Source organism: Oncorhynchus mykiss, chromosome 24 (genome assembly GCF_057628025.1).
Source record: "Oncorhynchus mykiss isolate SJ-2025 chromosome 24, ASM5762802v1, whole genome shotgun sequence".
Classification (NCBI taxonomy): domain Eukaryota; kingdom Metazoa; phylum Chordata; class Actinopteri; order Salmoniformes; family Salmonidae; genus Oncorhynchus; species Oncorhynchus mykiss.
Genome location: NC_143045.1, coordinates 3,865,662 through 3,880,000, shown reverse-complemented (window position 1 = coordinate 3,880,000; position 14,339 = coordinate 3,865,662). Strand labels below are relative to the sequence as shown.

At 44.9% G+C, this 14,339-nt stretch overlaps 1 protein-coding gene across 2 annotated transcripts in view; it reads right to left on the bottom strand.

Annotated features, from left to right (window-relative positions):
* ttc9b (tetratricopeptide repeat domain 9B) overlaps positions 1–8,674 on the bottom strand; it is a 39,913-nt gene extending 31,239 nt beyond the window's left edge. The window contains exons 1-2 of one of the 2 annotated variants that reach the window (XM_036961752.2): positions 8,407–8,608; positions 7,806–8,289 (exon numbers count right to left, since the gene is read on the bottom strand). In XM_036961752.2, the coding sequence (XP_036817647.1) occupies positions 7,806–8,190 (385 nt within the window). In that variant the 5' untranslated portion in view covers positions 8,191–8,289; positions 8,407–8,608. Of the gene's footprint in view, positions 1–7,805 lie in introns of both variants that reach the window. The other variant, XM_036961751.2, reaches the window with a different exon arrangement.
* Between the last annotated feature and the right edge of the window lie 5,665 nt (positions 8,675–14,339).

Sequence of the window (14,339 nt, the reverse complement as noted above, 5' to 3'; positions counted from 1 at the left end):
CCTGTGATAGATAGTACCCCCTCGGCAGCATTATATGGCACTGAGGACTAAGTCTATATCCTCGATGGCATATATAGGGAATAGGGTGCCAATTTGGGGCACAGCCTCTGGCAGTATTATACCCCCCCCCCCCCCCCCCTTTCCCTTCTGAAAAGAGATTAAGATTAGAGAGTAGTGGCACTGGGAGCCAAATGGAACTCCCAGTAAATGGACTTGATTATCTGATTCCAGGCAGCGTTCTCATTCTGAGACTCGCTGGTTGTCTATTTCTTGTCCGGGGAGAGATGGATGCGACGCTCATTCAAGTCTCGTTACTATGGGGGCCTAGAATTGCAAAGTCAAGGGTCACAAGTTCATAAATCGCCTCAATGTAATAGCCCTGGGAGGAAATGGATGTGGTGAGAAATATGGACCCTTAACATCAGATACGGATACACACAAGCATGCGTACACGCAGGCACGCACACACACACACACAGGCCAGTGATGGCGCTAATGGAGATTGTGTTGATACATGAGCATTCTAGGAGCCTGATAGATTAGTGTAAACATACCGCGGCAAAATGTTAATGGACATCGATGAAATAACACACAGCCTAAACCTTCTAAAGTGTCCATCATGCCCTCGTCGCAGCTCTTTGGCTTAATGCATTGTGTCTAAAAGAAAGCCAGTCTCCTGAAAGGGCTATGGGTGGATCTGCTGCAGAGTGGTAGAGCTCACGCACACACACACACACACACACACACACACACACACACATTGCTTGTAACCACATGCAGTGGGTGGAAGTTGCTGGATCATCATGGCAGTGAGAAGAGCATTTGAGAACAGTGTATAAAATGTGTTGGGTGTTACGAAACACTGTGATGGGTGTATAAAAGGTGTTGGGTTTTACGAAACACCGTGATGGGTGAATAAAAGGTGTTGGGTGTTACAAAACACCGTGATGGGTGAATAAAAGGTGCTGTGTGTTACGAAACACCGTGATGGATGAATAAAAGGTGTTGGGTGTTACGAAACACCGTGATGGGTGTATAAATGGTGTTGGGAGTTACGAAACACTGTGATGGGTGTATAAAAGGTGTTGGGTGTTACGAAACATCCTGATGGGTGTATAAAAGGTGTTACAAAACATCCTGATGGGTGAATAAAAGGTGTTGGGTGTTACAAAACACTGTGATGGGTGAATAAAAGGTGTTGGGTGTTACGAAACATACTGATGGGTGTATAAAAGGTGTTGGATGTTGCGAAACATCCTGATGGGTGTATAAAAGGTGTTGGGTGTTACGAAACATCCTGATGGGTGTATAAAAGGTGTTGGATGTTACGAAACACTGTGATGGGTGTATAAAAGGTGTTGGGTTTTACGAAACACCGTGATGGATGAATAAAAGGTGTTGGGAGTTACAAAACACCGTGATGGGTGAATAAAAGGTGTTGGGTGTTACGAAACACCGTGATGGATGAATAAAAGGTGTTGGGTGTTACGAAACACCGTGATGGGTGTATAAATGGTGTTGGGAGTTACGAAACACTGTGATGGGTGTATAAAAGGTGTTGGGTGTTACGAAACATCCTGATGGGTGTATAAAAGGTGTTACAAAACATCCTGATGGGTGAATAAAAGGTGTTGGGTGTTACAAAACACTGTGATGGGTGAATAAAAGGTGTTGGGTGTTACGAAACATACTGATGGGTGTATAAAAGGTGTTGGCTGTTGCGAAACATCCTGATGGGTGTATAAAAGGTGTTGGGTGTTACGAAACATCCTGATGGGTGTATAAAAGGTGTTACGAAACATCCTGATGGGTGTATAAATGGTGTTGGGTGTTACGAAACATACTGATGGGTGTATAAAAGGTGTTGGGTGTTACAAAACATCCTGATGGGTGAACAAAAGGTGTTAGGTGTTACGAAACATCCTGTTGGGTGTTTAAAAGGTGTTGGGTGTTACGAAACATCCTGATGGGTGAACAAAAGGTGTTGGGTGTTACGAAACATCCTGATGGGTGAATAAAAGGTGTTGGGTGTTACAAAACACTGTGATGGGTGAATAAAAGGTGTTGGGTGTTACGAAACATACTGATGGGTGTATAAAAGGTGTTGGATGTTGCGAAACATCCTGATGGGTGTATAAAAGGTGTTGGGTGTTACGAAACATCCTGATGGGTGTATAAAAGGTGTTACAAAACATCCTGATGGGTGAATAAAAGGTGTTGGGTGTTACAAAACACTGTGATGGGTGAATAAAAGGTGTTGGGTGTTACGAAACATACTGATGGGTGTATAAAAGGTGTTGGATGTTGCGAAACATCCTGATGGGTGTATAAAAGGTGTTGGGTGTTACGAAACATCCTGATGGGTGTATAAAAGGTGTTGGATGTTACGAAACACTGTGATGGGTGTATAAAAGGTGTTGGGTTTTACGAAACACCGTGATGGATGAATAAAAGGTGTTGGGAGTTACAAAACACCGTGATGGGTGAATAAAAGGTGTTGGGTGTTACGAAACACCGTGATGGATGAATAAAAGGTGTTGGGTGTTACGAAACACCGTGATGGGTGTATAAATGGTGTTGGGAGTTACGAAACACTGTGATGGGTGTATAAAAGGTGTTGGGTGTTACGAAACATCCTGATGGGTGTATAAAAGGTGTTACAAAACATCCTGATGGGTGAATAAAAGGTGTTGGGTGTTACAAAACACTGTGATGGGTGAATAAAAGGTGTTGGGTGTTACGAAACATACTGATGGGTGTATAAAAGGTGTTGGCTGTTGCGAAACATCCTGATGGGTGTATAAAAGGTGTTGGGTGTTACGAAACATCCTGATGGGTGTATAAAAGGTGTTACGAAACATCCTGATGGGTGTATAAATGGTGTTGGGTGTTACGAAACATACTGATGGGTGTATAAAAGGTGTTGGGTGTTACAAAACATCCTGATGGGTGAACAAAAGGTGTTAGGTGTTACGAAACATCCTGTTGGGTGTTTAAAAGGTGTTGGGTGTTACGAAACATCCTGATGGGTGAACAAAAGGTGTTGGGTGTTACGAAACATCCTGATGGGTGAATAAAAGGTGTTGGGTGTTACGAAACATACTGATGGGTGTCTAAAAGGTGTCGGGTGTTACGAAACATCCTGATGGGTGAATAAAAGGTGTTGGATGTTACAAAACATCCTGATGGGTGAATAAAAGGTGTTGGGTGTTACAAAACATCCTGATGGGTGAATAAAAGGTGTTGGGTGTTACAAAACATCCTGATGGGTGAATAAAAGGTGTTGGATGTTACAAAACATCCTGATGGGTGAATAAAAGGTGTTGGATGTTACAAAACATCCTGATGGGTGAATAAAAGGTGTTACGAAACATCCTGATGGGTGTATAAAAGGTGTTGGGTGTTACGAAACATCCTGATTGGTGAATAAAAGGTGTTAGGTGTTACGAAACAAGCGATTCCTTTCTCAAAATGTGTTTGCCGCAGCTTCTACCCAAGGCTGTGACTCATGACTCACGCACCGATTAAGCCACTCGCAGGGAACAAAGGAATAATTGAGTCAGAAATCAGAGGAAACCGGACAACGAAAAGATGGCTCAATCTACCTCACAAAAGGAGTTCGGGACATGACTAATTGTTTTACATTTATGTCTGTGCGCTACAGAAGATCTCTCTTCACCTGAATAAGCCATCTGAATAAGCCAGCAGCATACCCCCCTGCATCCCACGGCTAGCTTGCTTCTGAAGCTAAGTAGCATTGGTTCCAGTCAGTCCCTGGATGGGAGACCAGATGCTGCTGGAAATGGTGTTGGAGGGCCAGTAGGAGGCACTCTTTCCTCTGGTCTAAAAAAAAATATCCCAATGCCCCAGGGCAGTGATTGGGGACATTTCCCTGTGTAGGGTGTGGTCTTTCAGATGGGATGTTATAAGGCTGTCCTGACTCTCCGTGGTCACTAAAGATCCCATGGCACTTATTGTATGAGTAGGGGTGGTGTCCTGGCTAAAATCCCAATCTGGCCTTCATACCATCACGGACACCTAATCATCCCCGGCGTAACAATTAGCTCATTCCTCCTCTCCGCTGTAACTATTCCCCAGGTTGTTGGTGTAAAGGAGAATGTGTTCTCAGTCAACTTACCTGGTTAAAAAAAAATGTAAAGGTGCATTTTCTAATAACGCATCAACTGCTTCCTGCTGTGTTCATATTCTCCCTCCCCAGTGAGCATAAGACTCTGAAAAGACGTACTCGCGATGCCTTTTCAACGACTTTTGCTCATAGGGTCTCCATTTTGGGAAGTGCTTTGAGTGCCGTGTATAAAAAAAGAAGAGTGTAAAAAAAAAAAGTTTGTATATTTGCTGTTGTCACATGTATCCGTGAGCACAGCATGTGGTTTGGGTGGGTGGGTGGGCTGCCTGCAGAACACGATTCATCCCAAAAAGCATCAACCTGCATGGCTGACGGTCTCCCTCTGGCCAACATGTTGCAGCGCCATTTCCCAGAGCGGCTACAGACAGGCTGCCTTGGTGTAACCCACTTAGATACAGTCCCACAGCCCCATGGGGAAACAGAATTGTGTCTCTTTTAGGACAACGGCAAATAGGCAATTCATCTCAATGGATCTCTCTCAGACAGAACCTGGTAACAACACTGTATGCACAAACCTCCATTTTCCTGTTTCTCACCCTCTCTCTCTATTCTCTCTCTCTTCTTTTGTGTTTTTTTCTCCCCTTCTTCCAAACCACCATTACAGCCAAATGCAGGTCTTTATTACTCGTGTCATTCGCTCACAGTTTCCTCCTCTGTCTCTTTCCATCATTACTTGTCTCCTTTGATGTCGGCTTCTCTCCTATCTCTTGTCTTGAATCTCAGTCTCCAAACACAATCCCTGTGTGCGGCATGCTGGCGGCAAAATCGCTGCACGTAGTGAAAACCTCTGGGCCGCATTTGTCGGGTAGCCATGTCATTTAAAAAAGGTGCAGTGACGAGACACACAATGGGAAGGCAAAGCCTGTCCTTGTCACGACGAAGTCAAGCACGCACGCGCGCGCACGCCATAAGCTCGCACATCCCTACTCAAAAAGAACAGACATAACACACAGCAATGTCAGTATGGGCACTGTGAGAATGGCAGGGTGAGAAGCAATCTGTGTACCCCCCACCTTCCTCCATATCAGATACCCCCTTGGTTAGCTGCTGTTCTTCAGAGCTGCGATTGCTGAGACAAACAGAATCACACGTGCACGCACGCGCACAGACGAGCTGGAGGTGAGGCTGTTCGCTCTGTTGCACCTGTATCATGCGTCAGAGACGAAGACAGTTGGCCAATCAAAACACTGCCTCACTCAACACCACAGGGGCCACCTTCTGTCCAGCAGGACTCTGGGTGACCAGACTGTCGGTAGGGTGGAAAGGGTCTCCAGTCTTGTGAAATATGTACGCAATGTACATGTATTTCTATTCATTCTTAAATCAAATAGAAATAATCACAAATACATGATCTGAAAAACGCACACCACTGAGAGGATGTGGGCTACGACCAATATGCATTATCACTGCTGTTACTGTGAACTGTGTTATTGTGAGAATTGAGAGCAGAATGAGGTGACGGACACGATAATAACAACAGGGAAGGGCCCAGTGTCTGCCTCGCTGTCCCTTTTCCATTTTCTCTTTCTTCCTCACTTGTTCTCTCTCTCTCTCTCCCTCGCTCTTTTACTCTCCCTCTCTTTCCATCCCCTTACCTCCGTCTCCATTTCTCCTGCACGCCAGGGTATCTTCCCGACAGGGCCCAGACAGAGGGCCATCAGACGGGGGGCAGAGAGAGTCGACCTTCAGCCTGTCACACCAGCTGAGCCCAGGACCCAGCGGAGCCAGGACAGAGAGACACAGCCTAGCACCACAGCAACCCATCCCGCCTTTAACCATTCTATGTTTTCATGTTAACTGTTTGTTAGAATATCTTGTACGGAAAATGTCACCGCTGAATCAAGAGATTCCTCTGAATAATAGGGGGCTGAATCTCCAAAGATATGGTCAACAAAATGTATAAGACAGGCACCATAAAAGAGACCATGGCATATCACTCACCAAATAGATTTCACAATGCAATTAGGGAACATCTTAGCCACGCTCCCATGTGGACGGACTACTGTCGCAGTGGTGAACAATATTTAATACGGTCATCATTAGACCCACAGACACATCTAATCCCCTATAGGCCAACTCACATCTGCCAGACAGACTACTGTATCTGTTCGAATCAAATCTCGCCTGTTTCATAGATTATCTGCCAGGAGACAATCTCTTACGCTCACATCTGTTGAACAGACGATCCTATTTCTTACTCAAAGAATTACCAGAAACAAATACATGTAAGCTCAGCTTTACTCAAATCTCCTTGTTAGAGATATTATGTTTATCCGAGTACGATATGAGTTTATCTTTTCTAATTACATTACACATACATAGCCTGTTTAACTGACACTTGTGCTTGGTTTGATAGACCGATTAAACTCGATGACCAGACATGACGATGCTGACCAGAAAGGACTCCTAATATTGTCAAGTACTCTTAACTAGACATATTGTTGTAGGTTGCAATTCATTGGCTGCGTTTACACAGGCAGCCCAATTCCGATATTTTTTTTCTCACTAATTGGTCCTTTGACGGATCAGATCGGCTCTTTCGTCAATAATTGGGTAAAATATCAGAATTGGGCTGCCTGTGTAAACGCAGCCATAGTGGCGTATTACTTGTATGTGTGTGAAGTCATTCAAGGATCCATGTAGACGGATTTCACCTGTAAAACCGGGATGGTCCACGCCATGTTTTTCCCACCTCAGAGCATGTGAACTGTTTTTGCAACAACACAGCTGCACTGTGGGAGAGACATCATGTGTTGGATGATATGGCAGCATATAACCCCCAGGCTCCCACTGTGTGTATTTGTGTCCCTTTTCCACAGGATGTACACTCCTGCTAATACAGCCCGTTCCACTGACTACATTAACAGTTGATCAACATCCAATCACTGGTTTCCCCCCGGGGCTATCAAAGGAATTAACTGGGGGGGGGGGGGGTTGAATCAAGAGAAGCAAAAAATAAACTTGAATGGAGCACAACAAAGAGAGACAAGACAGTGGGGGGGAACCTTGATAAGAATCACAGGAGGAAGACATGGCTCGAGGAAAAACCGAGTCTAGCACACAAATGATAAGATATTATAATTAACCATTGTGCCAGTTACTAATATAGGATTCATTAATCAGTGCAGTGAAAAATGTAATTTTCCTGTGTTTATATATATATATATATATATATGTGTGTATTTCCACACTATCACACTATGTTGGAATAATACTGTGAAATTGTGAAAATTATAATGCCCTTTTAGTATAAGACCTGTTCGAAAAGACAGACTGAAATTTCAGCCTGTTTTTGTGGGATGGAGTTTTGACCTAGTGACATCCCCAGGTGGTAAATTAGTTAATAGACCAATAAGAAAGACCGAGATTTGGCGCTGTCCATTGTCAAAAGCGCAAGCTATTAATGTATTATTAAGCCAAATCTGATTAATTTATGCCCATACAGGCTTGACAGCAGCGGAAATTATGCTTGACACTGGCTAATTGTCTAAACTCGTTCCTTCCTAACCCCGTGAACCGAAACGAACAATGGCAGCCGTGGTTCAATCTCAGAAAACGAGCTTTCCAGGCTCAAGCCCCTCAAGAGCCGGGGTCTCCTCCGTTGCGTGGCCGCGCGATGCCGAGCAAAAAACACCGACTAGGCTAGCTACTCACTCACCTGTCAGGCTGTCGTAGCACTCGATCTCCGTGATCTCCACAGTTCTCCGCTGCTCCTCCGTCAGTTTGACCGCGGCTTGGCTCAGGAGGTTGACCTCGGAGCCCGTGGTTCCATCCACTAAATGCACCCCTTTCAGCTGCAGCAGAGCCCGGTGGTACTTCCCTATCGCTTCCCGGAATTTCTTCTCCTTGTAGCAACGGTGGCCCTCCACCTTGAAGTCAATGGCTTTCTGTATGTTTGCCTCCATCTCCATCTGTGCCGAGCCGGCACGACACCCTCCTCCACCACCTCCAACACCGACGTCTCCCGCGGCCGCCGCCAGGCTCCGGCCCCCCGCCTCTGGGTAGCTCTTCAGGCTCTTTAGGGAGTGCTGCTTGGCTTCCATCTCTCTCAGTGGGTGCGACTGGACCGGGCCATGCTGTTCCGACGTGAATGTCTATTTTCTCGGAGAGAACTGGAGCAGCTTGCTGTGCATAAAGAACGCCTGACACGGGCAGGCAACAACACGAAAGATGAGAGCGAAATAATTTAGAGAGAGAGGCTGTGTAAAAAACCTAACATGTACAGCGCAAATAGGCTATATGCTATCAAAACAGCTTACCCAAATTCAGACTACTGTAAATTGTATTGTATATGAAAAATCACAAATAATTGGCTTGGATTCCTGAATTGCAAAACACTCTTCTTCTATCTACTTCGTAGCTCCTCTGACCATCCCGCGAGAGGATACCTCGATTGTATGTTTGTGCTCCAGTCCCCAGCACGCGCCGCTTCAGCACCACAGACAGCGAGCGCAGGATCGCGCGTGGTGAATTGTGGGAAAGAGAGGAGTCGTGCAGTGTTCCTGCACCACGAGCGCATTTCAGTCTGCTCACGGTTTATTTGTGTAAAAGAAACTGAAAATAAAACAGAAAATAAAAACTAAAAAAGTACCCCAACATTTATAACCCGGAGATTAAATGACTATGTATGGAATATGTCCCAGGTAGAGGCTAAATCTATTCTACAAATCTATGGTTTTAAAATCTATAATCAACAACATGATTGTAGTAGGCCTATGCCCTCTGGCTCTGATCCAAATGGCAAGATATGTCAATTGCGCAAATGAAATCAATGAAATCCATATACACTATACATACAAAAGTATGTGGACACCCCTTCAAATTAGTGGATCTGTCTATTTCGGCCACACCCCTTGCTGACAGGTGTATAAAATCGAGCACACCGCCATGCAATCTCCATAGACAAACATTTTCAGTAGAAGGACCTTACTGAAGAGCTCAGGGACTTTCAATGGGGCACCGTCATAAGATGCCACCTTTCCAACAAGCTGCCCCGGTTAACTGTAAATGCTGTTATTTTGAAATGGAAACTTCTAGGAGAAACAATGGCTCAACTGCAAAGTGGTATGCCACACAAGCTCATAGAACGGGACCGTTGAGTGCTGAAGCGTGTGGTGAGTAAAAATAATCTGTTTTCAGTTGCAACACTCACTACCGAGTCCCAAACTGCCTCTGGAAGCAAAGTCAGCACGAGAACAGTTCGTCGGGAGCTTCATGAATTGCTTTCCATGGCAGAGCAGCCGCAAACATGTCCAGGATCAACATCTGCAATGCCAAGCGTCGGCTAGAGTGCTGTAAAGCTCGCCACCATTGGACTCTGGAGCAGTGGAAACATGTTCTCTGGAGTGATGAATCCCGGGATCAGCATCTAGCAGACCGAAGGACAAATCTATGTTTGGTAGATACCAGGAGAACGCTACCTGCCCGAATGCATAGAGCCAACTGTAAAGTTTGGTGGAGGAGGAATAATGGTCTGGGGCTGTTTTTTATGGTTCAGGCTAGACCCCTTAGTTCCAGGGAAGAAAAATCTTAACGCTACAGCATACAATGACATTCTATATGATTCTGTGCTTCCATCTTTGTGGCAACAGTTTGGGGAAGGCCCTTTCCTGTTTCAGCATGACAATGCCCCCCGTGCACAAAACGAGGTTCATGTAGAAAATATTTTGTTGAGTTCGCTGTGGGGGAACTTGACTGTCCTGCACAGAGTCCTAACCTCAACCCCATTGAACACCTTTGGGATGAATTGGAACGCCGACTGCGAGCCAGGCCTAATCGCCCAACATCAGTGCCCGACGTCACTAATGCTCTTGTGGCTGAATGGAATGGAAGTCCCCGCGGCAATGTTCCAACATCAAGTGGAAACCCTTCCCAGAAGAGTGGGAAGGGTTTCAGTTATAGCAGCAAAGGGGGGGGGACCAACTCCATATTAATGGCCATGTTTTTGGAATGAGATGTTCGACGAGCAGGTGTCCACATACTTTTGGTCACGTAGTGTACCTACCTAGGCTAACTTAGTGGCACCATGCCACTCTTCTGTTATTTTTCTCCTAAAGAGTGTGATAGGTAGCAGGATGAGAGCGACGTCAAGGTGAAATTGTATCAATGTCAATGATTTGTGACCCGATTCCATTGGAACTCAAAAAATACCAGCGTTGTGCCCTTTTGTATAGCCTAGCCTACATTAATTCCACAGGAGACTAACCTATACTGGTATAGAATCCATTGTTGTTGTTCGGCCACACTCATCTATTATGAATGTACTGTGCCCATGTTCACGTTAATGGCCAGCATCACCTGCTGTGGGACTGTGCTGGTTACTAAGCAGCTAGGACCCAGAGGACTTCCCCTCTGGCAAAGCAGCTGTGTCCCCTCTAGTCCCAAAAGATCACTGGCATAGCTGATGAGTGGTGAGGACTCCGGTGTAAAATGTTTTTTTTTCTAGCCTGGGTACCAGTCGGTTTGAGTTATCGTTCCACTCCTTGTCATGCTAAACATGACATGGAGTACAAGGAGTGGAATGTTAGCAAAATAGGTTTTGTATTTCAGGCTAGGTGGGTGCTACAAATTAGAGGTGAAAGTAGTGACTTTTGTGTTTATTATGGATCCTCATTAGCTCTTCCTGGGGTCCGGCAAAATTAAGGCAGCTATATTTAAAAAACATTACAGTACATTCATTACAGAACTCACAACACACTGTGTGCCCTCAGGCCCATACTCCACTACCACATTTCGACAACGCAAAATCCATGTGTACGTGTGTGTATTGTGTGTACGTTATCATGCGTTTGTATGCGTGTCTGTGTCTGTTTGTGTTACTTCACAGTCCCCGCTGTTCCATAAGGTGTATTTTTACCTGCTTTTTAAATCTGATTCTACTGCTGCATCAGTTACCTGATGTGGAATAGAGTTCCATGTAGTCATGGCTCTATTTTTTTTATTTTATTTTTTAAAATTTTATTTCACCTTTATTTAACCAGGTAGGCTAGTTGAGAACAAGTTCTCATTTGCAACTGCGACCTGGCCAAGATAAGGCATAGCAGTGTGAACAGACAACACAGAGTTACACATGGAGTAAACAATTAACAAGTCAATAACACAGTAGAAAAAAGGGGAGTCTATATACATTGTGTGCAAAAGGCATGAGAAGGTAGGCGAATAATTACAATTATGCAGATTAACACTGGAGTGATAAATGATCAGATGGTTATGTACAGGTAGAGATATTGGTGTGCAAAAGAGCAGAAAAATAAATAAATAAAAACAGTATGGGGATGAGGTAGGTGAAAATGGGTGGGCTATTTACCAATAGACTATGTACAGCTGCAGCGATCGGTTAGCTGCTCAGATAGCAGATGTTTGAAGTTGGTGAGGGAGATAAAAGTCTCCAACTTCAGCGATTTTTGCAATTTGTTCCAGTCACAGGCAGCAGAGAACTGGAACGAAAGGCGGCCAAATGAGGTGTTGGCTTTAGGGATGATCAGTGAGATACACCTGCTGGAGCGCGTGCTACGGATGGGTGTTGCCATCGTAACCAGTGAACTGAGATAAGGCGGAGCTTTACCTAGCATGGACTTGTAGATGACCTGGAGCCAGTGGGTCTGGCGACGAATATGTAGCGAGGGCCAGCCGACTAGAGCATACAAGTCGCAGTGGTGGGTGGTATAAGGTGCTTTAGTGACAAAACGGATGGCACTGTGATAAACTGCATCCAGTTTGCTGAGTATAGTGTTGGAAGCAATTTTGTAGATGACATCGCCGAAGTCGAGGATCGGTAGGATAGTCAGTTTTACTAGGGTAAGTTTGGCGGCGTGAGTGAAGGAGGCTTTGTTGCGGAATAGAAAGCCGACTCTTGATTTGATTTTCGATTGGAGATGTTTGATATGGGTCTGGAAGGAGAGTTTAGAGTCTAGCCAGACACCTAGGTACTTATAGATGTCCACATATTCAAGGTCGGAACCATCCAGGGTGGTGATGCTGGTCAGGCGTGCGGGTGCAGGCAGCGAACGGTTGAAAAGCATGCATTTGGTTTTACTAGCGTTTAAGAGCAGTTGGAGGCCACGGAAGGAGTGCTGTATGGCATTGAAGCTCGTTTGGAGGTTAGATAGCACAGTGTCCAAGGACGGGCCGGAAGTATATAGAATGGTGTCGTCTGCGTGGAGGTGGATCAGGGAATCGCCCGCAGCATGAGAAACATCATTGATATATACAGAGAAAAGAGTCGGCCCGAGAATTGAACCCTGTGGCACCCTCATAGAGACTGCCAGAGGACCGGACAGCATGCCCTCCGATTTGACACACTGAACTCTGTCTGCAAAGTAATTGGTGAACCAGGCAAGGCAGTCATCCGAAAAAACGCGGCTACTGAGTCTGCCGATAAGAATACGGTGATTGACAGAGTCGAAAGCCTTGGCAAGGTCTATGAAGACGGCTGCACAGTACTGTCTTTTATCGATGGCGGTTATGATATCGTTTAGTACCTTGAGCGTGGCTGAGGTACACCCGTGACCGGCTCGGAAACCAGATTGCACAGCGGAGAAGGTACGGTGGGATTCGAGATGGCCAGTGACCTGTTTGTTGACTTGGCTTTCGAAGACCTTAGATAGGCAGGGCAGGATGGATATGTAGTACTGTGCACCTCCCATAGTCTGTTCTGGACTTGGGGATTGTGAAGAGACCCCAGGTGGCATGTCTTGTGAGGTACAGTGCCTTGCGAAAGTATTCGGCCCCCTTGAACTTTGCGACCTTTTGCCACATTTCAGGCTTCAAACATAAAAATATAAAACTGTATTTTTTTGTGAAGAATCAACAACAAGTGGGACACAATCATGAAGTGGAACGACATTTATTGGATATTTCAAACTTTTTTAACAAATCAAAAACTGAAAAATTGGGCGTGCAAAATTATTCAGCCCCTTTACTTTCAGTGCAGCAAACTCTCTCCAGAAGTTCAGTGAGGATCTCTGAATGATCCAATGTTGACCTAAATGACTAATGATGATAAATACAATCTACCTGTGTGTAATCAAGTCTCCGTATAAATGCACCTGCACTGTGATAGTCTCAGAGGTTCGTTAAAAGCGCAGAGAGCATCATGAAGAACAAGGAACACACCAGGCAGGTCCGAGATACTGTTGTGAAGAAGTTTAAAGCCGGATTTGGATACAAAAAGATTTCCCAAGCTTTAAACATCCCAAGGAGCACTGTGCAAGCGATAATATTTAAATGGAAGGAGTATCAGACCACTGCAAATCTACCAAGACCTGGCCGTCCCTCTAAACTTTCAGCTCATACAAGGAGAAGACTGATCAGAGATGCAGCCAAGAGGCCCATGATCACTCTGGATGAACTGCAGAGATCTACAGCTGAGGTGGGAGACTCTGTCCATAGGACAACAATCAGTCGTATATTGCACAAATCTGGCCTTTATGGAAGAGTGGCAAGAAGAAAGCCATTTCTTAAAGATATCCATAAAAAGTGTTGTTTAAAGTTTGCCACAAGCCACCTGGGAGACACACCAAACATGTGGAAGAAGGTGCTCTGGTCAGATGAAACCAAAATTGAACTTTTTGGCAACAATGCAAAACGTTATGTTTGGCGTAAAAGCAACACAGCTGAACACACCATCCCCACTGTCAAACATGGTGGTGGCAGCATCATGGTTTGGGCCTGCTTTTCTTCAGCAGGGACAGGGAAGATGGTTAAAATTGATGGGAAGATGGATGGAGCCAAATACAGGACCATTCTGGAAGAAAACCTGATGGAGTCTGCAAAAGACCTGAGACTGGGACGGAGATTTGTCTTCCAACAAGACAATGATCCAAAACATAAAGCAAAATCTACAATGGAATGGTTCAAAAATAAACATATCCAGGTGTTAGAACGGCCAAGTCAAAGTCCAGACCTGAATCCAATCGAGAATCTGTGGAAAGAACTGAAAACTGCTGTTCACAAATGCTCTCCATCCAACCTCACTGAGCTCGAGCTGTTTTGCAAGGACGAATGGGAAAAAATTTCAGTCTCTCGATGTGCAAAACTGATAGAGACATACCCCAAGCGACTTACAGCTGTAATCGCAGCAAAAGGTGGCGCTACAAAGTATTAAGTATTAATTAAGTATTAATGGGGCTGAATAATTTTGCACACCCAATTTTTCAGTTTTTGATTTGTTAAAAAAGTTTGAAATATCCAA